Raw genomic sequence first — 23,780 nt, forward strand, 5'->3', positions numbered from 1 at the left:
CATGTGTTTCTTTTGAGTTTTTTTGGACATTAAATACATCTTGACTCTGCATTCCTGCCTCCCGTCCTGCATTCGGGTCCACAGCTCCACGTCACCGTGACAACACGTTCAACGGATGAAAAAGTTGTTAAGCTGATATGAAAGGAGGACTCCCATGTTGAGAAGGAACTGGATCTGAAAACAGGTTTGTTTTTAGAGAAAGTATCTCCTATGTGGAGCAAAAAACACAACAAATGTTTATTTTTAGTTCTTTTCTAACTTAATTTCATGTTTTCAATCTGTCATGCAGAAACATTTGTATAATTAATTTAAATATTTGTAGTTGTGTTCAATAAAAAACAGATTATTAGACAATCTAATAATTTTTTCTTAAAAGATTTAGAGACTATTTAGGAGAATAAACAAAAACATTTTTGTTTCGTTTGCATAAACACAAAGCAGAGGGTGGAAAACAAAATTTCTAAATTATAGTTGTTTGTTCTGAAATGCTGTTAATAATTTTGTGTGTGCTTATTTATTTATTTTTTTAATGACTGTGTAATCTGAACCACTATTGTTTTCGTTGTGTTACATCCTTTTTAAAATGTGTTTTTTTATGTTGCATTGTTTTGATCAATATTGTCAAATTTTGAACCTCAGGGTCAACATCCATAAAAAAAAAAACGAACATATAAAAAGACCAAACAACTGTGATATCTGCTTAAATTCTGGAATAATTTCGCAGTCAGCTCTGTTGCATTACCTGGGATTTTGAATGCAGCAGAAATACAGTGTGAAGCTGAAGCACCTGAGGCTTAAATGATAGGTGTGTGTGTGTGTGTGTGTGTGTGCCTCCAAAGACCAAAATGATTCAACCTGGAAAGAAGCTGCGATGATATACCGTATTCATTACAGATCTCTAAAATTTCTACGCCCGAGCTCATAAATATTTCACTCTGCGAGTACAAAGTCTAAAAAAAAAAAAAAAACCCTGTTGTGGCAGAAGCTGTGTGTGTGTGTGTGTGTGAGGCAGCTGTGCAGGAACAAGGAGGTGGTGGTGGTGTTGTTGGGGGGAACAGAAGGAGTCAGGACCAACAGCAGTCAGCATGGAAAAGAGGTGCGAGTGATGAGTAACAGGGGAGGAGGGGAAAGGAGAGGAGGCATGGTAACGAAAAGAGAACCAAAACATTTAGAGACCCACGCACTGGGCCTCGGGGTGGGGAAGGAGAGAACTGCAACCATGTGTAGGAAACATGGAGGAAGACCTGAATCTGCTGCCTGCGTACGAATCAGAAGAGTGAAGACATCAGCGAAGGTGGAGCAGACAGCCTGAATAGTTTGAGTGGAAAGGGAAATGAATGATTTACAGCATGTCAGCAGTGGTCCATTATCCCTGCTGAGATGTGATGCTGTGTGAAGAATGTGTGACAACAGCGCTGCATTTCAGGTCACTTCTCTATTAAAGCAGTTCAATCTCAGCGTCTTGATTTATCATCTTTAGCTTCTTTTTATTTAAAGGTGGAGCATGTAAGATTTTCAATATTTTAAAAATTAAAAAAATAACTACAATCATAATTAGTTTTTTTTTAACATGTAGGTTCCAGTCTGTCCATATTTGATGTGTTATTAAATTACAAGTTTAATTAATGACAAAGACCCTTCTTAAATATTTGCCTACCAGTAAAAAAAAGTGCTTTTTGTCATTGGTCAATAATTAAACTTGTAATTTAATAACACATCAAATACGGACAGACTGGAACCTACATGTTTAAAAAAAAACTATCTAATTATGATTGTAGTTATTTTATTAGTTAATTTATTTTTAAAATATTGAAAATCTTACATACTCCACCTTTAAAGCGCTGATGGGCTGTGGCTTGCACAGGTCACTCGTCAATGTTGTTAATGTCAAACACATTGTTTCCTGTGTTTCCTGAGAGTTCAGGGAGGGGATTTTTTTTAAAAAGAAAAAGCCCAAAGAGGAGTGTCATCCATTCATTATCCTAACCGCTGAATCCGATGAAGGGTTGCGTGGAAGCTGGAGCCTATCCCAGCAGTGTTTGGGCGAAATGCAGGGAACAGAAGTGGTTAACTCCAACTTTAACAATCATTAACGTGCTTTCATTTTTTTTCCCCCCTTATGCATCTTCCAATCTCTCTGCAAGCTGCCTGGACAGCCGACAAACGAGAAGTTGACAACAACATATTCCTAATATTTCCCTCAGCTAGAGATCAGTGAGCTTCATCAGCTCCAAACATGCATAAATCACTGTAATGAAAAGCAGGGTCTCCGGCTGTAGCCGCGCTATAACACACATGTACTTTCTCTCTGCCTTGTTTAGTAAATCTGTGTCAGAACGTGTGTGCTTGTATAAGCGCCCAACATGTTGAGCTTTGCACACCAGCCATCCTGTTCAGGCACAGAGGGAGTGGTAAACAGTGACAGTCCATGTGTGTGTGTGAGAGAGTGTTTGTATATGATCCAGCAAAAAAAAAGCACATCTGGGTAACAGACCATGCTGGAAAGTGAACAAACCAGTGCTCTCACTCTCTAGGGGTGCATTCCTGCAAACCAAACCTTGTCCACTCCCTGTCCATCATAATGCACATAGAATCTGTGTATCTGTAAATCTACCAGGTGAGTGAAAAAAAAAAAAGCCCCCTTTTCTTAGAGAACGCCGGTTCTTTTCCCTTCTGGCGGGTTCTAATGACCGTCGTGCAGTTTTAATCCTTCGTCGAGGTCCGCTCAGATGGTTGGAGCTCATTGCAGTGCGGGATAAATCACTCAGCCTGCAGGTGATAAACATCACACACGCAACGGCTGACGTTCCTACCTGGAAGGTCACATCCCAGTATCTCCACTCTCATCCCAATCCCTGCTGGGGACCAGCGCTCTGGATAGATCCTGACGTACTGGGCCACCGTCTCTTCAAAATGACGGAGCTCCGGGGTGTCGCAGTGTGTGTTGCCCTCAAAGATCTGAGCAGAAGATTGGAGTTTTAGATATGAATAATAAGATGATGATTCTCCTCCACACACACACACACACACACACACACACACACACACACACACACACACACACACACACACAATCTACCCTCCTGCTTCACCCACCTTGGGAAGGCTTGTCTTGATGTCCATGATGAAGTTCCACTCCTTTCCATTCAAGCTGTGCGCCACTTTGTACTTCCTAACAAACGCCCGGTTGTCTGTGGTTGCTCCGCTTCCTGCGTCTCCTCCTCGGGCTCCCTGGGTAATGACTCCTCGCACCGTCTTAGGCACGCCTAGGTCCACCTGCAGCGATCAGGGTTAAATAATTGGATGGTGTTTACCATGTTTCATGCGAAGCAACACATGGTTTGGTTGTTCGTACACAGTGCTTCTTGTTTAGGTGTGAGCTGGAAGGTTGAAGGAAGGATTTAAAGTCGGATAAATGTAGCTGAAAGCGTTTTTTTGTACCTGTAACCACTCCTCTCCAGCCAGGGGCTGTGCAGGCGCAGGGAACCAGCCAGAGCGACTCGCCACAAGACGGGCGGTCCCGGGATTCCACACCATGTCCCTGCTGGAGGAGGCTGAGATCTGGGCGTCGGGGAGCAGACCGGACAGCATGCCTTGCAGGCTTGAACACGGAGCATCTGCAGTGGAAAGGCCAGAAAGTACTTCACTTATTTTTTTTTATTTTATTTTTTTTTTTACCACCGACCTAAAGTGCTGCTACACACTTTCCCACCAGGGAGCTGTTAAGCTCTGCCGCAGGATTGCATCACTGGCCACTAAGCTTTAAGAGTTAAGCGTGGAAGAAACAGGAGAGGATGAAATGAGAGACTGAGGAGAGTAAAGTATAAAAAAACGAAAAGTTAAAACTCTTCAGCTTCATGTTCAATATGCAGTTAGACCACGATTAGCGAGATAAAAGCACCGCCGCTGCTGCTTTTTGTTCACGTCACATCTCACACTGATATTTAAGCATCTTAATGTTGTTTACTTCATTGTTTCCCTTTTTTTTTCTGCCCACAATTTATCACACGCATTCACCGACGGGGAAGCCTCCGTGTCGACGTCTCGGCAACGAGGCTCATCGAGATGCGGAGGGTTGAAAATAACTTGCCGGGAGAGTGTGTGAGAGGCAGAAATGAGGATTTAAGGGGATAAGGAAGGAATAATACAAGACGCTGGGAGGCAGGAGGGTAGAGGAGCGGAAAGAGTTGGGAAAAGGCAAAGAGAGCTGGAGCTGATGGCTTAGGGAGACGGGGACAAGGAGCGCAAAATGTAGAGATGAGACGCCTACAGAGTCGAGCAGCGGGAGCGGGGAAGGATGGTGGAGGAGCGTGGAGGGGGTTTGAGAGGCACGGAGACACAGAGGATGAGAGAAAAGGGTAAGGAGGAAGGGAGTAGGGGAGATGTTAGTTGTGCTGACGGTTTAAGAGAACACAGATCAAAGTTTCATGCTGTTATGTCACTGCAAATGCAGAGAGAGAGAGGGGAGGGGGGGTGTAAATAATAAATACCAGGCACAGGAAGTGTAGATACGCGCGTACATTTCCAAAAGTTGCGCTTGCTTTCCAGGTCATCTGCTATATTTAGACGCAGCCTGTGTGTGGTTGTACCTGAGCTGCAGGAGCTAATAGTCATTTCAGTAGCAGCTGTTGAGGCTGAATGGAATCACAGTTCTGATGTAAGGGTGAACAGGGGGAGCCATGAATGATTGAGGAGCGCTTGTTTCTCCATACGGAGGAGCTCACAGAGCAAAGAGGAGGCATCAAAAGGAGCTTCTAAAACCGTGAGAGGGGAAGAAAGGAGCTGAGTTGAGGGAGTTGGAGATGGAGGGAACAGTGGAAGATTAAAATGACACTGCAGTGGAAGGAGGAAGGGAGCGAAAAAGTTTCCTTTAGTTAGCCTGAGGGTCGTCATGTTTAAAACATGGCTGAGGGACTGAGGGAGAGCCTAAATGCATGTGTGAGATCCTGTTTTTTTATGGCTCAGAAAGTTAAATGTTGTTTAACTTGATCTTTTTTTGGGTAAATTATACATTTAGTGGGTTGAACCGGCCGTTTTTTTTCCTTCTATATAATGTTAAAGCAGGATGATAACGGCTGTTTGACTGGCTTTAAAGCAGAAATGGTGAAATCTAACCTGTAATCTGGCATCCATAAAGCTCAAAGCGGAGCGCGATGCCGTTCTTCCAGGTCTGTGGTCGGATACGAACAAAGCGGGCCAAAACTGGCTGCGGGACCCGGTTCAGAACCACCTCAGTTGGGTCGGTGTTGGCGTGGAAAATCTGCGGGGGAGACACACAAGGGTTACTGTCAAGGGTTACTGTTCGCCAAGTGCTGTCTCAATTCAAAGGCTCCTTCCAGTCCTGCCTTCAAGTCCACACTTCGTTTGGCTCCAGATTATCTTAAAACGAAGGATACAAGAGATGTATGCTTTGCACCCTCTCCTATCCCAGGATTCATTGCGTTCCTGATAGAAAAGAATGACCAGCAGAGCGCTGGTGTAGGTACCACACCAGCCAGACCGTTTATTTATTTATTTTTATGTATATACACACACACATATTTGTGTCCAATAACCACAAATGAATTTAATTTCCAGTCATCCTCAGATGTCTTCGTCAGCTTTCATTCAAAAAGGCTGAATTTATTACAGTCACTCAGATAACTGGAGATTGGAATAATGAACAGTAATTAAAAATGTGCTAAATTATAATCCAGTGATATAAGACACTGTTTTGTCATTGAATTGACTTAGTGAGTGAAAGCAAAGGAATTTTAAAAAAAAAAAAAAAAAAAAAAAAAAATATATATATATATATATATATATATATATATATATATATATATATATATATATATATATATATAAATATATTTTTGTGTCTTTTGTGGAAGAATGGGATCAGTAGTTAGATAAACTTGGCATGTGTAGTTGCCAGGCAACGGAGGACTGGAGCACTATGGGTAATTCTCATACACTAGATAGGCCGTCTCATTTTACTGGCAGTAAGCGCACTTCGGTGCGTACAGACCACGTAGAACACTTCGTCGCCTATGAAGTCTGCGCACTTGGAAGTGTGCAGACCCTGAATTGAGAAACACCCAGTGATGCACTTACACATCTCTTGCTTTAGCACCCACCCACTGTGCACGGTTTCACTCGACTTCACACACACACACACACACCCACAGTGGCAGCCCGGACAAAGCAGAGACAACCCAAACACAGATCCGATGTCACCGGCCCAGCTGTTGATGTGTTCTGAGGTCAGGGGTTCAGCGCTGGGAGGCTGGGAAAGCCCAGTGAAGGGTGGCGCGCTCACCCACACATAAACACGCCACTAACCCAACACGCTGGTGACCGTAGGAAGCTGCGGGAGACGTGACCTGACACGACCGAACACCATTTAGCTGTCAGATGCAGGAAGTCTGTGCAGGTGGGCAGGATGCGAGTGAAATCCACTTCCCGGGGCGTCCACCTTAAAGCGTCAACATTCACTTCTTCTCCTCGAACACTCCCTTCCTTCCAGTTTGCTCTTAAAGCGGCAGGTTAAGGCAGCCGGGTCAGAGGGTAAATGTAACCAGGGTGGTCAAGTTTCCTCCTGTTTTGGGGCGGAAAAGCGACCTGCGGTTACCCCGCGACGCACCATCTTTCCTATACGAGACCAAAACCATAACTCCCAGTTGGTAATTATGAATAACTTCCTCCTTCCCCACATCATCTCCCCTCAGCTCTTTGTCTTGTTGTCACCACATCATCTGAATCGCTCCTTTAAGACCGCAGCGTTGATGTCTCTCCACAGCTCCTCCTCCATGTGCCTTTCTTCTGTCTTGCTGGTGGCTACTCGCTCCAAACCACACAGACACCGGAAACCGCAGGAGCCCACACAAACACACAGCCATCCTACACACTCAGATAAGCATAGGAAGTGTCTTTTAAGTGACTGAGTGGCTGTTAAGTGTCATTCGGCCTATCTGCTGATAGTGGAGCAACCGGCATCAGAGCCGCAACACACAATGGAAAGATGGAGACACAACAGCAACAAGGAGGCGGATTAAAGATTAAAGAGAGAAAAAAAAAAGAGGTCGCTACATGGTTTTTACTTTACTCTGATGATCAAACAGCTTGAAAATGTGATGTTTTAATGATGCCTCATCCTCACTGCAAGTATAGAAAATATGACGACATATCAACGTGGAATTCCCAAAACTCCCAAAATGATGTTCCATAAATTCTATAACCGGGAAAAAGCATGAGCGATGCGGCTTCAAAATCCTCCTCGAGGGGTTTTATTTGATTTTGGGCATGGCCTGATTTAATCAAGCGGAGCTGACACTGGTAATACAAAGCAGAGTGAGTGTTTGAGCAGATAAGCGGGGCTATCGCTGGCCTATCTGCTGCTGGATCGAAGATCAGCAGCTGCTCTGTTTACCTAAGAGGCAAGAAAACAGAAGATGTGGGGTTATGTAAACACCCACACATGCTCCCCTCAAAGACAAGTGTGTGACGAAAGATCTGCCCTCATGTACAGCCGACCCATCGCTCCCCGCTCGAAGATATAGTCGTCTTTGAAACAAAGGAAGACGGGAGGGAAGAGGGGAAAACAGAAAATGTCTGCAGGGAGGACAGGTGCCTTCAGAAGAATAGTCAAAACCAGATTGAATGCAAGACAGAGGATATGACTTGGTGATATGAGTGGAGGAATGTGGAATAGGAGACTGGGAGTGGGAACAACACACAGATTCATCACTGAAACAGGAAGCGCTTCGTCCCAGTATTTATCTCCTAACAAGAAAATAAGGCCGAATTCAGAGGAATTTCCTCTATTTTGATGTGAATTACTGGCACTGCTTAAAGTTCACTGGAAATAAAAGGAAAAACAAAAAACAAAAACATAATGGGACAAGCATAAGTCAAATGTCAAGACATGAAATGTTGCCAGATAAGCTTCTACATTATTTATCTGTAGAAGCTTATATATTAGTAGTGTGATGAATGCGAATATGCTTCAAACAATGCTAAAAAACTCAATATCATGTTTAAATTCATATCTGGCAACATCAGCTTCTCAGAAATATCTTGTTACGACATGCTTAGGCCCCCTTTTTAAAAAAAAAAAAAAAAAAAAAGGGGGGGGGGCAACTTCTGCATTATGGCCGAAGCCAGCTGCCTTTTTCTGTTTTTTCCATCGTTGGATTAAAACTGGGGATGAGGCCAACATCACTGCCACTAAAAGAACAAGTTGTTCACTAAGAATCCTCTTTTTCTACTGGATGTGAAGAGAGAGAGAGAGAGGGGAGGGGGGTGGAGAAAGCTTGTGGATAACTGAGACGTTGCTATCCCCCTCCCCTCTCCACTTCCTGTGCTCCATTGTCAGGATACCTGAAAGGTCGCTCATCTGACTCCCGACCTGCTGCTTCCAAGGTTAAAGGTTAATGACACGAGGAAGCAGATGGTTGGTGATTGACTAACTTCTTGATAATGTGGTTACTTTTCAACCAGCTAACAATGTCTGGAGCACGGCTGTAATCTGCCTGACGACCGCCGTCGTCTTTCTTTCAGAGCCCCACCCATCATGGAGGTGAATAATTAATGTTGTCATGTTGTGTCTCGCCATCCGGAGAGTCATGAAATTATAACGAAGACCCCATTAAACGCACGGTAGCAGCTAGCGATGGTCAGACATGTTAGTGTGCCATGGGTATTTAACTATTGATGGCACTTCTAAGAAGGAGGTCACCAAGAACGGCGTGTTCGAGTAAACACGCCTTCTGTGGGACAAACATGTTGGAGCAACAAGTCTACTGAAAACAATCCAGCCTTTATCTTAAACTAACAAGATTCTCTGGATCTTGTTAAAGCGTGCACCGTTTGTTTCTTGGAAATCAAGCGTTTCCACAGCTTGATTTATTCACCGGTCCTTTTGTTCCCACCGCCTTCTGTTTTTGGCACATCTTCGTCCTCTGCTCTGTGAAAGGCATCATTCCTTCTTCCTTTTTTTTTTTTTTTCTCATTTCCATTTTGCCCCAGTCTCTTTCTCTGTCCAATATCCCCATCCCTTCTTTCCCCTACTCCCCCCCCCCCCCAAAGTCTTCAGTATGAAGACGTTGACAGTAGGAACTGGTTCCAGCTGGCCACGCTCCACAACTGTGAGTGTGTGTCCATACGCAGGTTTGACAGCAATCCTCAGACCACCTTTGGCTGAAGTCCCCCACAAGGTGCAGATGTTACCGATTTTAACTGATTGTAGGTGTGTGTTTGTGTGTGTGTGCGTGTATGCATATGTAAAACTGTATTGTTTTTCATGCACAAGCATGGAAGCAGCTTTTGTGTTTGTGTAGTTTTGTGGGTTCGTCATAGAGTGATGAAGAGGAGACAGAAATGCTGTGTGGGCTGTTTTTTGTTTTACTTTTCTCTTACCCAGGTTATCTGATGAGTGTGTGTGTGTGTGTGTGTGTGTGTGTGTGTGTGTGTGTGTGTGTGTGTGTGTGGACGTGTGACAGATTCAGCACAACCTCGCAATATTTTTCAGTAACACGTAGCTTGTTTAGCACCCGTGCTGTTGGGACGTTCCCTCACACACAGTGACAGATGACAGTGTGTGTGTGTGTGTGTGAGTGTGTTTTCAAAGTTAATTTGTTTGGACACACATGTGTGTCTATTTCAGCAAAAAAAAACACAAAAAAAACAGCTATCCGCCAGTTTGACTGCGTGAGATCTGCAGTTCCAGAGTGTTTTAGCGTCTCATCAAGTAATGAGGTGCATATGTGAAGAGTGTGACTTGAGTTAAAAAGTCACATGGGCGTCAGATTGAAAATGTGTTGCCATGCTGAGAAAATTAGTCAAGAAAATCATAGCGATATGCACGCATGTACAAAGGCTTATTGTTGGTGCCACTGAAGAGTGAAATGCAAACGGCGCTTTCGTTCCTGCTTCTGCTGCTCTGTGGGTCCTTGGATTCACATTAAAGGTGCAGTATGTGACTAACTTTAAGTCAATGATTAAAAAAAACAAACTATCTCTAACAACTTGAATGAAACTGATTTAATTTGATTTATTTTATCATCATTTATCTTTTTTTTTTTATCATTTATCATCTTCAAATGAGCAATTTATATTGTTCTACGGTGTCTCTGAATGAACAAACAAGCCCGACTGTGATTACTCTGGAAAATAAAACGTTTTTATTATGTTCGCATTCTATATTTATCATATACACAAATATTTGCCTGCAGGCATAATATCCAACTATCCAGAAAGGATAAATTTTATACATTTAAACCATTAAGTAGCATATTTTATAATCAAACTGGATTTTTGAGCCTTTATCCCCAATAAATGACACTTGAAGGCTAATCATGTCGCAAAGGTCAGTTTGCTTTTAAGATGAGTGTTTTGTGTCATTAATTATGATAAAAACAAATCTGGCAAATCTTAAAGAAGAACAGGGCAGAGAAAAGAGGACAGACCGGAAACTTAAATAAAAAGCTTTTATTTTTATTTCTCTATGAAGCTGTGGGCTCAGCCCCCTGATGCTCCCAGCTCCTGGAAACGCCCCTGGTGTGAAATAAGAACAACTTGAACTTTAAAACTGAATCATCGGCTCCGTTTGATCGGCACTGGAACACAGTTTTGGATTCAATTCAACTTTATTTATATAGCGTCCAATCACGGCAATGCCATCTCAAGACGCTTTACAGACAGAGAAGAAAACATCATGAAAGCCAATTGATAATAGTCTATATAAGGAAACCAACAGATTGAGTTGAGTCCAACTCAATCTCCCATCCTGAGCAAACACACTGGCAACAGTAAGTAATGCCTCAAAAGGACCCTAGAAAAAGACTCCACATGTCCACAGTGTCAAAGTAGTTCAGTGTTTCTCAATCCTGGTCACCCCCCCCCCCCCCCCCCCCCCCCCCCCCCATGCCATGCAGGTTTTAGACATATTCCTCCTCCAAAGCACCTGAGTCAGAATTTTTAACTTCTTTATCAAGTTCTTTGCAGCTTGTTAACCCTTTATTTCATTTAGGTGTGTTAAGGTAGGGTTGCCTATAAAACATGCAGGGAACTTTTATTTTCACAATTACACATATGGAGCCTGACAACAGCTGCTAACATGCCTCACTGTAAAACAAAACAGGAACACCCTTGAAAAGCTGTCACTTCTTAAACATAGATCCTAACACCTTAACAAACTAGTAATGTGATCAACCCAATGTGAAAGCTTTGTCCATACGTCAGGACTCATAAAACCCGTCTCAGTTTATGTCTCACATAGAGCAGTCACCACGGCGTTGCGTGCAGTGCGGTTACAGCCATACCCAAGGCCAGCGGATCCACTCACAGATGACTACGTGTTACTCTGGAAGCGTTTTGGCCACTAATGCTTACCGTACTTGCCGTTTGAAATCATTTTTATGCCCGTCATTACGACAGAATATCAGTAATTCCCACACTTTTAAAATATACATTTAAAAAGAAATTGAACATTTGGGCACAAATTGTGGCAACAAAAGCAAAATGTTCACTCTCACACACAAACAAGATGAGGTAAGGACTGCAAAGCTGGTCCTGCTTTCAGTGATGATTCATATCTGATGCGCAGGCACACTCACTGCTTTCCCAAACACACACACACACACACACACACACACATAAAAGTACATTACTGATGCAAGCGCAATTCATAAGCCACATTAGCGTAAATCTCACTGTTAAATGACAATTAGAAGGACCAAATCCCAGTCATTACAAGACCCCCTGATGAGAAGTGAGCTTCAACCACTTAAGACTCTTTGGGGGGCTTAGGACAGGCTAACTGGGGGGGGTTGTGCAACATGGCTGGTGGATTAGCAGTCACGGAAGATTCAACCGCAACCCACGGGGAGCGGTGAAGAAGTGGGCTGATGAGTGGACTCTTCGCTTTCAGCATCACAACAAAAAGACTGTAAAAACGTAGCTGAACATCATCCTAGTGTGTGATTATTAAAAAAAAAAAAAAAAAAGAGGATTTGATGAAGATCAGCTGTTGGAAAAATACAAGGAGAAAGTTTTATCCAGTCTAAGAAGTCTGTTCTTTGTACATCACAGAGGAAGGAAGGACATGCAGCAAATCCTTGTGGTTTTAAGCTTAATTTGCGAACATAACGTAGCTGTCATCTTTTGCTTATCCTCATGAAAACCAGATGGTGTTTAATCGGGTCTCCCTTCTACGGAGTTGCTACATTTCGTACATTTTAAGCAAACTTTTGAGTCGACTGAATCAAGTTCACAATAATTCTCAACGTTTTTTTAAATTTTTTTTTTTATCTATTCCCAAAATTTGCAACCCTTTATTGATAATTTATTGTCTTGTGGGGTGACGATGTTTTTTAAAGCAGCCACCATAATGCTGGCGATACCCCCCCCCGACTGCACGCTGGTGCATTTGTCTGAATCCGTGTCTGAATGTGTCCGAATAGAGGTTTTTATGCTCAGACAGATTAAACGACTCAAATTACATAGTGCAGACAGACAGGCACACGTCATGCACATATGCACATGCACGCACATCACATAGAGAGATCAGCCAGAGGTTATTTAAAGGGGGGGGGGGGGGTTTGGTCTGGGGATTGTGTGTGAGTGTGTATGGCTGCATCTGGGGGCTCTAATAAATTACACAGATGTTGACTTTGACGTTAAATCCACTTTTTTTTTTTCCCCCCAATAATCTCTAGATCAAATACCCCCCCGCTGGGTGCACCCAAACCAATCACTGACACACACAGAAGGGGGGGAGGGCACCCACCCAGCCTGCAGAGTATGTGGATTAATAACCCCCTCCTCCTCTTTCCACTTTGCTTTTCCTGCTTGAATTCCACAGCAACCTTAAGCCAGAAATGAGGGGAAAAGTTGGAATCTCCCCGGAGACAGGTGGTCACGTCACCGCATGAGCCTAAACTACGTCCAGTGCATCCGCACACACGTGGATACGGCGAGGTTCAATCTGCGCCGTCGATTTCCATAAATAGCGTTTACTATGAATCTCTTAAACGCAGATTTGCTCGATCCCCTCTTGGCGTGACTCCAAAGGGTTTCACAACCCCAGGTGTGTGTTTTATATGTGCGTGTGTGTAAGTCTGAGAGAGAGATGATGAATTACAAGCGCAGATAAGGGCACATAGAGGACTCCATTGTTCTTGTTTGTCAGGTTCCCCTCCTCTGCCTGCCTCTATCTCTTCCCTCTTTCTCTAACTCATGACCGGGGTCATGACTCAGGTTCATAAACAGTCCTGGAGGGGGGGGGGGGGGGGGGGGGGGGGGGGGGTACGACTGCTTCAGGAATGTTGCATCCATTGATATGGCTTCTGCATAAACACAGCATCTTTGTTGTTGCTGGATTATTCCATGATAGCATAAATGTGGAATAAAAAAAAGGGCGCCTTGTTACTGCAAGCTTATTCTTAAATGCATGACTGAAGTCAATTTAAAGCTTGTTTTACAAGATTTCCTTGTATGTAGAGGCGGAAATGAGAGCCTACCTTGTGGTTCTTGCCATGCCGATACACCATCCAGTCCTCTCCGTTGGTGCTGAGCTCCAGTTTGAAGGTAGTGACATAGTAAGCCTTCTGGGTCTCCTTGGAAATGGCCCCCTGTGTGGCTATCCCGGTCAAAACCTTCAGAAACTGGAGGTCAACCTGGAAAAAATGGAGATATATTTGACTTGAACATAGTTAATAGTGAGTGAAGGGAATATATTAGACATCTGTGATAACTGCAGGATTTGTGGTGTTGATGGCTGATGCAGATCCCAGAGACAGATCAGCTATCTGTCACACAGACAGCAGGAGGAACCCTAGGTGGTAGCTCTTTGTGTGTGTGTGTGTGTGTGTGTGTGTGTGAGTGTGTGCATTGTGATGTGTGTAAGGTGAGGACAGCTGCAAGCAAAGATCAATGGCGTGGCGTTCGGATGCATTCCAGGAGCGCACCTTCATCAATCACAGGCTCCTCGCCGCTCTGCTCGGCGCTCGTATGCACGCAAACGTGCGCACCCAGTTGAGACAGGAAAGATTGAGAGTGTTGAACAACTTCCTTATCATCCATTCACAGCTCCTCCGTTTCCTTCATGTGTGTGTGTATGTCCTGCTGTATGTCCTCGCTGTACATGATATCGCCCAGTGCGCCTTTTCCTCTGTCCCAGCATCACCGAGACAAATTTACTGTCCTCTGCAAGTGAAAGTAGCCTTTAAGGTCACTTCACAGCTGGAATTATAATGGCTTTTTTTTTTAATTTATCTGAACTGCTTGGGATTTTGTTGGGTTCCACTCGCCTCTTCAAATTGTCTTCAAGTGAAACCCTGAGCAGGATTTCACCGAGTAAGCATTTGATTTTTAAGGGATTTAAAGGAGAAAAACAGAAATAAATAAATAAACACCTGTATAAACTCCTTGTTGCTGTCCTCCGACGGCGTCCAGGCGTTGTCGTCGTTGTTGAGGCGGGCCTGACGCGGTAACCAGCGGTTATCATAGAAGGTGGTTGAGGCCGTTATTTGATCGTCGCTAATCTTCCCCGACTCCATGCCGAGCGCCATGCTGCAGTGGAAAGCTACTGGAAAGACGGCGAAGTTAACCATTTATAGATGCAACAGAGGAAGACGGAAAAGAAATCTTGGAAGTAAAGTTGAAGCAAGTTAAAGAAAAATACCGAGCAGGAGTAGATACAGAGAGAAGAGAAAGAAGCAGGTGAGCGGGGGGGGGGGGGGGGGGGGGTAAATTGAGGTGATGTTCATTTATATTCCAAAAGACAAAAGCATGCGTCTGCTTCTAAGAATCAGATCTCTTAGGAAGGGAGTAAAACAAGCTGAGAGGGGTTAGGAGGAGCATCGAGACTGAAAATAGCATTAAAGTAGGCAAAGCTGAAAGATGGAGAGGCTGAGAGGAGGAATATAGACAAGTGTCAGCAGAGATGAAACTGTTGGAGGAGAAGAAAATAGGGAGGGGAATAGATGGTGGGGGAAAAAAACCCAAACGGCACACAAACACACACTTTAAAAGTCATCTCACAACTCACAGTCGGTGACTTCTTTGTGCGTCATGTTGTAGCGCGCAGAGAAGCCGTCTTTGGCCACGGCCATGTCGGTGTGGAAGGACAGGGACAGCAGGCCCGAGGACGACTGGATCTCTGGAGGGATCTTTGTCCCACAGTAGCGACCGATCAGTGGAGACGCTGCGGACGAATCACATCATTTCCACATTTCACTCAATTAAACATCATGAATTCATAATAATAATAATAAATAACAATCATAATAAAGAAATGTAGTCCAGCAGGACAGGCTTTGATAAGTGTTGTCTAATGACTCGCAGCATGCGTCCCCCTTAATCTCTCTGCCTCCAATCATTCCTAACTCTCCCTTTACTTTCCTGTCCATCCTTCCATCTGCCATGTGCGTCTCAGCCAGTGCCCAGCAGGGAAGCTGGAATCCCCCGCCTGACTGCAAGCTGCACTGGGATCAGCTGCAACTACATGCATTCACACACAAACATGCAGGCTTTAAATAGTCTCCAGGCAGCCCCCTACCAGACACCAAACTCCTCACCCTTCCATCTTGTCTCCCATCCTTCCTTTGTGCCCGAGGACTCAGCTCACTGGAACTGGGTTACGCTCTAATTTGCTCCTAATTCCTCAACTTTTGAATGGCATAAATTGTTTTCAGCTATCAAAGCAACCAAATTCAAGGTTATAATTGGAATTTTTTAAATCCACATGGATCCCGTTCGAATAATTAGAGCAAATCCTTAAATTCCCAGCTTAAACAAAGGAATGAACCAAAGCAAGCTAGAGGTGAGAAATGAACCGCTACCCGCTTCTAATGGGGGTTTCATCGGCGCCGTAGCGACCGACATCACCCCGTGGCGGTCACTTTCAAAGGCTGCGATAACATCCTCAAATGTTTTTTCCTGATCTCAGCTTTTGCTGTGCTCGGCTCCTCCTGTTGGACTCAAACAGATACTCATCATGGCCGTCACTCTCACTCGCCTGGGGAGGAAGGAAGTGCTAGGTGATAAGGAGGGAGGGCAGAGGGGGGGGGTAGGAAAGGGGTGATGAAGGCTGTTATTATGGAGGGGGAAGAAGAAGGCCATGGGAAAGGACTGCTCCTCGGGGGTGTCGAAGCACTCTCAGCTCCCTCCTTGAAATAATGTTTCCTCTATGCAACGTAATGGAATGCAAGGCAAGACTGCTTACATCAAAGCGAGGGATGGTGGCGGAGGAAATCGAAGGCTGGTATGTAAATTCATGTGCAGGAATGCGAGGGATTGCATGAGTCAGTGTTAGTTCTGCATCTAACTTTTCAAAGCCCGCTCATAAGGCAAGTTTTGACACAGTTTTAGGATGTGTGCCCTCACCTTGCGGAAGGCCATCCCACACGTCCAGCCAGTCGTACTTGCAGTCGCCTTCGCCCACCAGCAGGGGGTCGTTCTCCAGATCAAACGTCAGGAAGGTGAGGGTGATGTCCATGTGGGGCGGGGCGATGATCATGTACGAGCACTCCAGGTTGTGAGGGTATTTGTCCGGGAACCCTGGGGACTCGATCATGCCGGACAGGCTGGTGAAATTGCGAAAGCAGAATTCTGACCCTGTGAGGACGCGAGGAAAAGAGGATATTAAATAAAAATCAGTCACATTAGGAGGAGGACGGAGCTGCCAGGTAATCGATCACACTGGGATATCTCATCTAACTTGCAGACGTCGTTGTAGAGAGTCGTTCGTCACTGACAGCCTGCTCCGATATACAGGAGCAGTGGCCGTGAAACACACACAGAAACACAAGCAAAGTCAAAACAACAAAATACTGCTCAAGATTTCAAAAGAAAAAACCCCGTCGTGCCATAAAATCTCCAGTGATACACACCTTAATGCAAGGCTAAAGAGCCAGACCCTCCCTGCTCTTCCACATACACTCAAAACAAATATTCCTCATTCCCTCTTTGCTTCTTATTTGCTCTCTGGGTGTCTCTCTGACTCTCATACCCAGCACCAAACTTGTGTAACGGTTCTAAGTGGGCCCTGTGCGGCGTCTCCTCATTAGCCATGCAGATTTATGCGCCCTGGGCGGCTCACCTTGAGCGGTAGCAGCTGTGTGGCTCAGATCATCTAACCATCAGCCACTGCTCTGTGGCCCACTGGGGAGCCCGAGTCATGACCAAGTGTTTATGGACCGGCACATCAATGAGGGTGGGACAGAGCGGGCACACTCAAGACACAAAACCAGTCTCTCTCTCAACCTGGCGTTGTTTTCTGTCTCTTCTCTCTGCCCTCAGATATTTCTCTCTTTATATGATAGGCTATAAACAGCTGGCAGTGGCTCGATGTGTGTCTTTATGTCCCTCTGTTTTCATGCTCACCATGAGGACAAATATCCTCATGAGATGATGTTGCTAGGACACAGGATTTCCTTTTGATCTTGGATAGCTGCACGTGCAAGAAATGCCTGCACTGGTGACCTTTCTGCACCAGCCGATGATGCTGAAGTCATCGCTCCTGACGCTTGCATGACACCAGAAATTCTGACTTATCCTGGTAATGTTACTGAGAAAAGCTTTATCTTAATGCATTTTCTTTTTAAGTTAATGCTGTACTTTCCCATCGGATGCTGCTGAGGTCAAGTCAAATCCAGGCTCGTGGGAAAAGAATCTGGGAGACTTCAAACCTGCGTTGCATCCCTCAGCACTGCACTATCGCGTTTAAAAAGCAGTTTCATATTCATAAAAGCAGCGTTTACCCAGCACACACATGCTAACTGACCCTCTTGCTGTTGAGCATTCCTCCGAGGCACCAGTCCTTATTATCAGACAGCCTTGTAAAAGCAGAGGGGTCGACTGGCTGCTCCGGCCCTTCCCCTGTCTACACTTGGTTAATGGCGGAGAACTGACCCCAATCAGCACAGAGACAGAGGGAAAAAAAAACCCTCAGGAGACAGACACTGCGTCTCTGTTCCTTTCCTTTGTATCTACTTTTAGTTTTCCATCTTATATTTTTCATCCTCCTTCGATGGACACGTCTTCCACTTTCCATCCCGTGACTAATCTATCGTGCGCCTATTGACAGCTCCACAATGTCTCCATCTATTTACTGATCCGCTGCACATGTGCATTTTGCACTGAAAACGTTGACACAAACATACGAACCTTCCCTCCAACACGTTAAAAGCAGCATTAAACCTTTTGTGTTGACTCCCACGCACACATTGCAACATCAAAACACCCATGGATCATCTGCTTTCATGCTAGGAGCCTTGCTCCCTACATACACACACACACACACACACACACACACACACAACAAGGCATGCTGAAATATGACGGTAATTTACAGCAATATTTCACCCAAACCCCTCAATGTCTGACCTTACCTCAGTGTGTTTAGTGTTTGTGGCATGAACTCTTCAGGTAATCTTCATGTAAACATGATAAAACGGTAAATGAGTGATAGATATGTACGAGGACTGGTCCTGAGAGGATGTCATTAGGTAAGAAAAGTGTTTTTGTTTTGTGACTAGCATGCATGTGTGTCTGCAGGTAGAAGACCCAGTAACACACTGCCCTTGTTTCTCGCTGTGCTGCACAGCTTGACTCCATTGCCTCTGAGCACACCGCTCTGGGTTCAGACTGTGTCTTTTACACTTAGCGTGAACGAGTTAGTCGCTTCACACATTCTCACATGCAAGTCCTGCGTGCATGCATGTGTTTGCTTATTTGCGCGTTACACCATTGCTCCGTTCGTGCACGCATGAGTACCTTCCATTTTCATTAGTGCCGATTAGTTCACAGTGTATGAACACGCCGAAAACAAGTCCCGGTTACTTCCATCCCTCTGTTGTCTTTTGACCTGCGCATGCTTGCCGTACGCGGGTTGGTGCTCGCATCGCACCGTGAGCTGCCATTTGGCAAGAGCTGTCTTCTGGCAATGAGTGGGAGGTCATGGTGTGAGTGTGAGTGTGTCGGTGTAACATTCGAGGAGGGGGCAAGAGGGGCGAGTTGCTGGGTAGAAACCGCTCAACTCTTGCATGAGTTCCTGCAGCAGCTCCACATGTTGTGTCGGGGTAACCCCCACCCACCTCCTCCCTGCTCCTCCTTCTGTCTTCTTCTCTCATCCCCCCTCCCTCCCTCATTCCTTTCTCCTCACAGAAGCAAACTTACAGAGTCTGTGTTCATTCAATCCAGCTCTGTCTCCTCTCTTCCCCGGCCCAGTCCTCAGCACGCAACTGTCACCGAGAGCTCCCCTCCGTGTTTGCGAGCGTCTGCTCCACATCAAAACGGCCTCACCGTGAGCTCTCTACCTGCCTGTCTCCCTCTGACATGCATCCGCCGCTCACACAGATGAGTGTTGCACCGCTTGAGCTCAGTTCAAGCTTTCATTGAAGAAAAAAATCTCTTCCGAGGCTTGTGTGTATGCGTGCGTAAATGTGTAAAAGAAGCGGCATGCTGCATTGGGGGTGGGGGGGGTTAGGGTGGAGAATCCACAACAACAACAACAATAACAGCGAACAACAAGGCTGAAAAAAGGAAACACACATTCCTGGCATGCCATGGTGACATTATTGTAGCCCCAGAGAGAAGCTGCAGCAGTCCACAGATGCTTTCCATACACAGGAATGCTCCTTTGGATTCATGTTTTATGCAAAACGCGACGGAATAATCACGTTTTTTAAAAAATTTTCTTTAGTAAAAAAACATGCAAATGTTCCCCGGCCTCCTGCTGTTTGTGATCAGAGCCCTTCATGCACCTGATCAGGCCTCAGTATGTCATTGTGGGGAAAGTTTTCTTCATCAGTGATCAGTAGGTTTATTCATGCACCAATCCAGCTCACCTTCGCCAGTTAATTGTTTCAGCATAATTTGTTGACCCGGGTGTTTCAGGAATAAACACCATGCTGCAATCAGTCGGATAGCAACAGCCATGACTGATGCAAGGGTTGGCGTCCAATCAACAAGATAACATCAAAGACACACATGGAGCCAGTGTTTTGACTGGCGCTTGGGTGGGGGGTCCCGCTTTAGGCCGTGCACCCACTGCAAACCCCCGCGCATGTCATGGTCACTCTCGGTCACGCAGAGGACATGATGCCTTCAGGTGCTCTCTGCCCCTATTGTAACTCGGGATTGGCTAAGATGTAGTGTGACCCCCGTCGCCATAGCGGTGAGCTTTAGGGAACAGCAAAAAAAAAAAAAAAAGGGGGGGCTTCTGTGCCAAGTCTTCCTCCTGTAGCCGTGGTAACAGCATCAGCAGCACGTGACTGTGTATGTTAAAGTGTCTGCGGGGTGGGTGAGGGTTGTTAGTCGGGGATGAATAAAGGGTTAAGCACGCACGAGCAGGACCAAAGTAGGCCACAACAATGAGGGGGAGGAGGGAGGGCGTGCACTTTCACTGTATGGTAGCATTAAAGCCAATGGGGGGGAGGGGGGGAGGGACGGGGGGTGTAGATGCGAGGATGCTGTTTTGGGGCACACACTCACTCTGGTGCCCCTCAGGAGGTGCACTGATGGGTGGAGGACTATCCATGGTGGATGTGGAGTCATATGCCGACTCCCGATCCTCCTTACTAGAAGTAATTAGCTTTTACTGCACTGTATCCTTCCCCTCTTACACACACACACACACACACACACACACACACACACACACACACACACACACACACACACACACACACACACACACGGACACACAAGTCGACACAAACAGATTGCTTGTCCGACTCCAAACCCCCTGGAGAAGTTACAGTCACTGCTTATGTAACAGGGTTGAATGAACAAAACAAAAACAAGCCCTGGTATCATTAGTTCATAGCAAAGCATAGTCACAACATACACACTGATGGCTCGACACACCGCTAGTCTTTACTGTCTGTTCAACGCTGGAAGGAAGCTGAGGGGACACACACAAACACACACACACACACACACACACACATCTCCAAGCTGTGTACTTAGATATCTTATCTGGACGCACCCTTTAAAAACACATACAAACCCATAAACACAACCCTCACACTGAACGCGCACGACTTTTAAAGAAGCACGACTGCAAACTGTATTAGCTTCAGTTTTATTCGTGAAGTTAAACGTGGTTTAGATGTACTGCTGAAATGAATGACTTCTACTGGGGTAAATAAATAAACACATCGCAGTTAGGATCTGTTTGCTCCTGTCAGAAGTTGTGCGCAGTTCAGTAGAAACCCCCGGCCCAGGCCTGCCACGGCAAGACAAACAGCCATGATGAGGGAGGGAGCGCGCAGGCGGTGGAAACGTCGTAATTAACACTTGGCCTCAATCAGGCAACCTGAATACATTTTCACTCTCTGACTTACTCATTTTTTGTCAGTCTGGCTCCCTTCACCCCAATCATTTCCCCCACTGTTCCTGTCTCCGATTTTATTTTTCCTCTCTCTCTGACTTGCACACAAACACACACATGTGCATGCATCACGCCACCCTAATACACACAAACCGGATCTTACACAAGCACCCACACATGCAGGCAGCAGACACCTACAAGTGTTTGCACACTGACACAATCTCTTACACCCCCTGAATTTATACCAGGATCGTATTAAAGCTACATCTTTCCCCTTCTTTCCACCAGAATTCAATCCGTCTGTGTGTGTGTCTGTGTGTGTGAGACAGATGCAATCTGCGCTATTATATTATCAGGGTTCGAGCTGGTGGCCTTGGTAACAGAGCTGAACATGAAATCTGGGTCACACTCGTTTGACACAAACAAGAGATTTCTTTTTTTTTTTTTTTTTTGTGAAAGGCAGGGAGGTGATAACTGGTGATAAGACGAATGAATATTTCCAGTCGGATCTCTGCGGATTCCTGCTTAAAAAAAAAAAAAAAAAAAAAAGAGAAAAGGAAAATGAAGATTGATGCTAAATTTAAACGATTGAGGAGCTACTCAAAACGTTCAAAGGCTTGCAGAAGCAATCAGCTGGTAGCTCACTTGAACATAAATCTTGCTGCCCTAAGGCCAGTGGACCAGTTTAACACTTCTACTACTACTACTACTACTACTACACACACACACACACACACACACACACACACACACACACACACACGCCCACGCACCAAAACAAATACACTCCAACCTCGCCACTTGATCTCGCGCACTTTGCCGAGTTTGAGAAAATTCCATTTCGGCACACACTCGTCCCCATCAATCTCCTTGGCGCAGCCTCTACCCATAAACCTTTAACCTTAAGGCCAACTCCGACTTGCCTCGGAGCTCTCTCCATCATCCCACCACAGCCTTCCACACCTACCCGCTCCTCGTCTCGTCACAGGAAGTGGCTCCTGCTCCTCTCAGACGGGCATTCCTCGCATGCTTTCTGACAGCATAATGGTAGTTTTGTAGTTTTCTCCCCTTCTCACACTTTATAAGTTTGTTTACATGCCCGGCTGCCTCTGTTGATGTAAGCTGCCGATGTGAGCGCAAATGAGCATTAAGGACACATTCACATCAGCCTTTTTTATTGGAATCCGAGTCCGTTTGCTCAGAAAGTCCGCTTAATTTGGGGAGCTGTGAATGCGCCAAACAAATTCTGATTTGGACCAAAGAAGTGGAATTGGCCTACAAATGCAGGTCTCTGCCTGTTTCAAGTGGACCAAATACAAGAGGCGGACTAAAAAAAAAAAAAAAAAAGAAAAAGAAAAAAGAAAAAAGTCACTTCCTGCAGTTAACGTAGCATTGTATTGTGGGTCCTCTGACTCGTCTGTTGTTCATACTGCGGTCGCAGTGTATGTACTAGTAAATACTAGTGCAGCGCCACCTTTGGTGGGAATGGGGATATATTATTGTAAAGGTTTGGCACGTTTGACCAAAGTGTATCAGACTATCCTGATGTGAATGCACCCTAAGACTACTTCTAGCAGACCGTTCTATGTGTGGAAAAGGACCAAACAACCCCAGTGTGAATGCGTCCTTATTCTTAATATGATTCAAATCTATCCAAGTAGACCTCGTGGTTGCAGACGTTCACTCATTTCATTAGGATTCCACTTTTATTTCTGCAGATGCATAAAAAAAAAGGCAAACATGGTAACTTTATGTTCCCGTAAAGGTTTCCTCACCTGTTTTGAAGATCTCGTATCGCAGAGAGAAGCCTGCCCCCTGATGAGCGTAGTCCGAGACAAATCGGATCTGCAGCGAGGGTCCGGACGAGATGATCGGCGCTGGAGCGATGTTGCTGCAGTGTCGACCCAAAACGTCGGCCATCTCCGAGGTCCCATCGCGGATCTCGATGAAGTCGTATCTGATCCACAAAAGGAAAAAAAGAAGAGAAGATGTGATTTCACATTGCGTGAAGTTTTTTTCCCCACTAAATCAAATGAACAAGAACAACAGAAGGCCAACACACAGATATGGGCAGTTATGCAACCAGTTGAGCTAATAAAAGCCAGACAGGTGTGGAGTAGTCAGCCTTGGGATAAAGTCAGCGTCCGATTTAAGCGTTCAGGAATACATCACATCAAGACAGATAAATAAATCTGAGACACACTGCTGCCGTCTTCCATCAGATGCATTCAGTAAATGTAGCTTCTCTGACCCAGTTTGCTTGGGACAACGCATCCAGATACCTTTGATGACAGCTTAGGGGGGGAGGGGGGGGAACAATCCCCAAATCACTGAATATTGGATCACAGAGAGGAAAATGGAGGGAGGGCTGCGTTTCAAACATATTTGAGCGAGTGTCTGCAATTCTGACAGTGGAGATGCAGGCAAACAGACAGCTAGATGGGTTCATTAATAAGATGTG

The 23,780-nt window shown here is 45.2% G+C and overlaps 1 protein-coding gene across 2 annotated transcripts in view; it reads right to left on the reverse strand.

Moving 5' to 3' along the window:
- nrp2a (neuropilin 2a) overlaps positions 1 to 23,780 on the reverse strand; it is a 69,049-nt gene that overhangs the window by 26,372 nt on the left and 18,897 nt on the right. The window contains exons 3-11 of one of the 2 annotated variants that reach the window (XM_079264161.1): positions 23,095 to 23,276; positions 16,369 to 16,599; positions 15,032 to 15,187; positions 14,397 to 14,566; positions 13,503 to 13,658; positions 5,116 to 5,260; positions 3,442 to 3,617; positions 3,097 to 3,276; positions 2,814 to 2,958 (exon numbers count right to left, since the gene is read on the reverse strand). In XM_079264161.1, coding sequence (XP_079120287.1) covers positions 2,814 to 2,958; positions 3,097 to 3,276; positions 3,442 to 3,617; positions 5,116 to 5,260; positions 13,503 to 13,658; positions 14,397 to 14,566; positions 15,032 to 15,187; positions 16,369 to 16,599; positions 23,095 to 23,276 — 1,541 coding nt within the window. Of the gene's footprint in view, positions 1 to 2,813; positions 2,959 to 3,096; positions 3,277 to 3,441; positions 3,618 to 5,115; positions 5,261 to 13,502; positions 13,659 to 14,396; positions 14,570 to 15,031; positions 15,188 to 16,368; positions 16,600 to 23,094; positions 23,277 to 23,780 lie in introns of both variants that reach the window. The other variant, XM_079264160.1, reaches the window with a different exon arrangement.

This window comes from Telmatherina bonti (assembly GCF_933228915.1).
Source record: "Telmatherina bonti genome assembly, chromosome: 24".
Lineage (NCBI taxonomy): Eukaryota > Metazoa > Chordata > Actinopteri > Atheriniformes > Telmatherinidae > Telmatherina > Telmatherina bonti.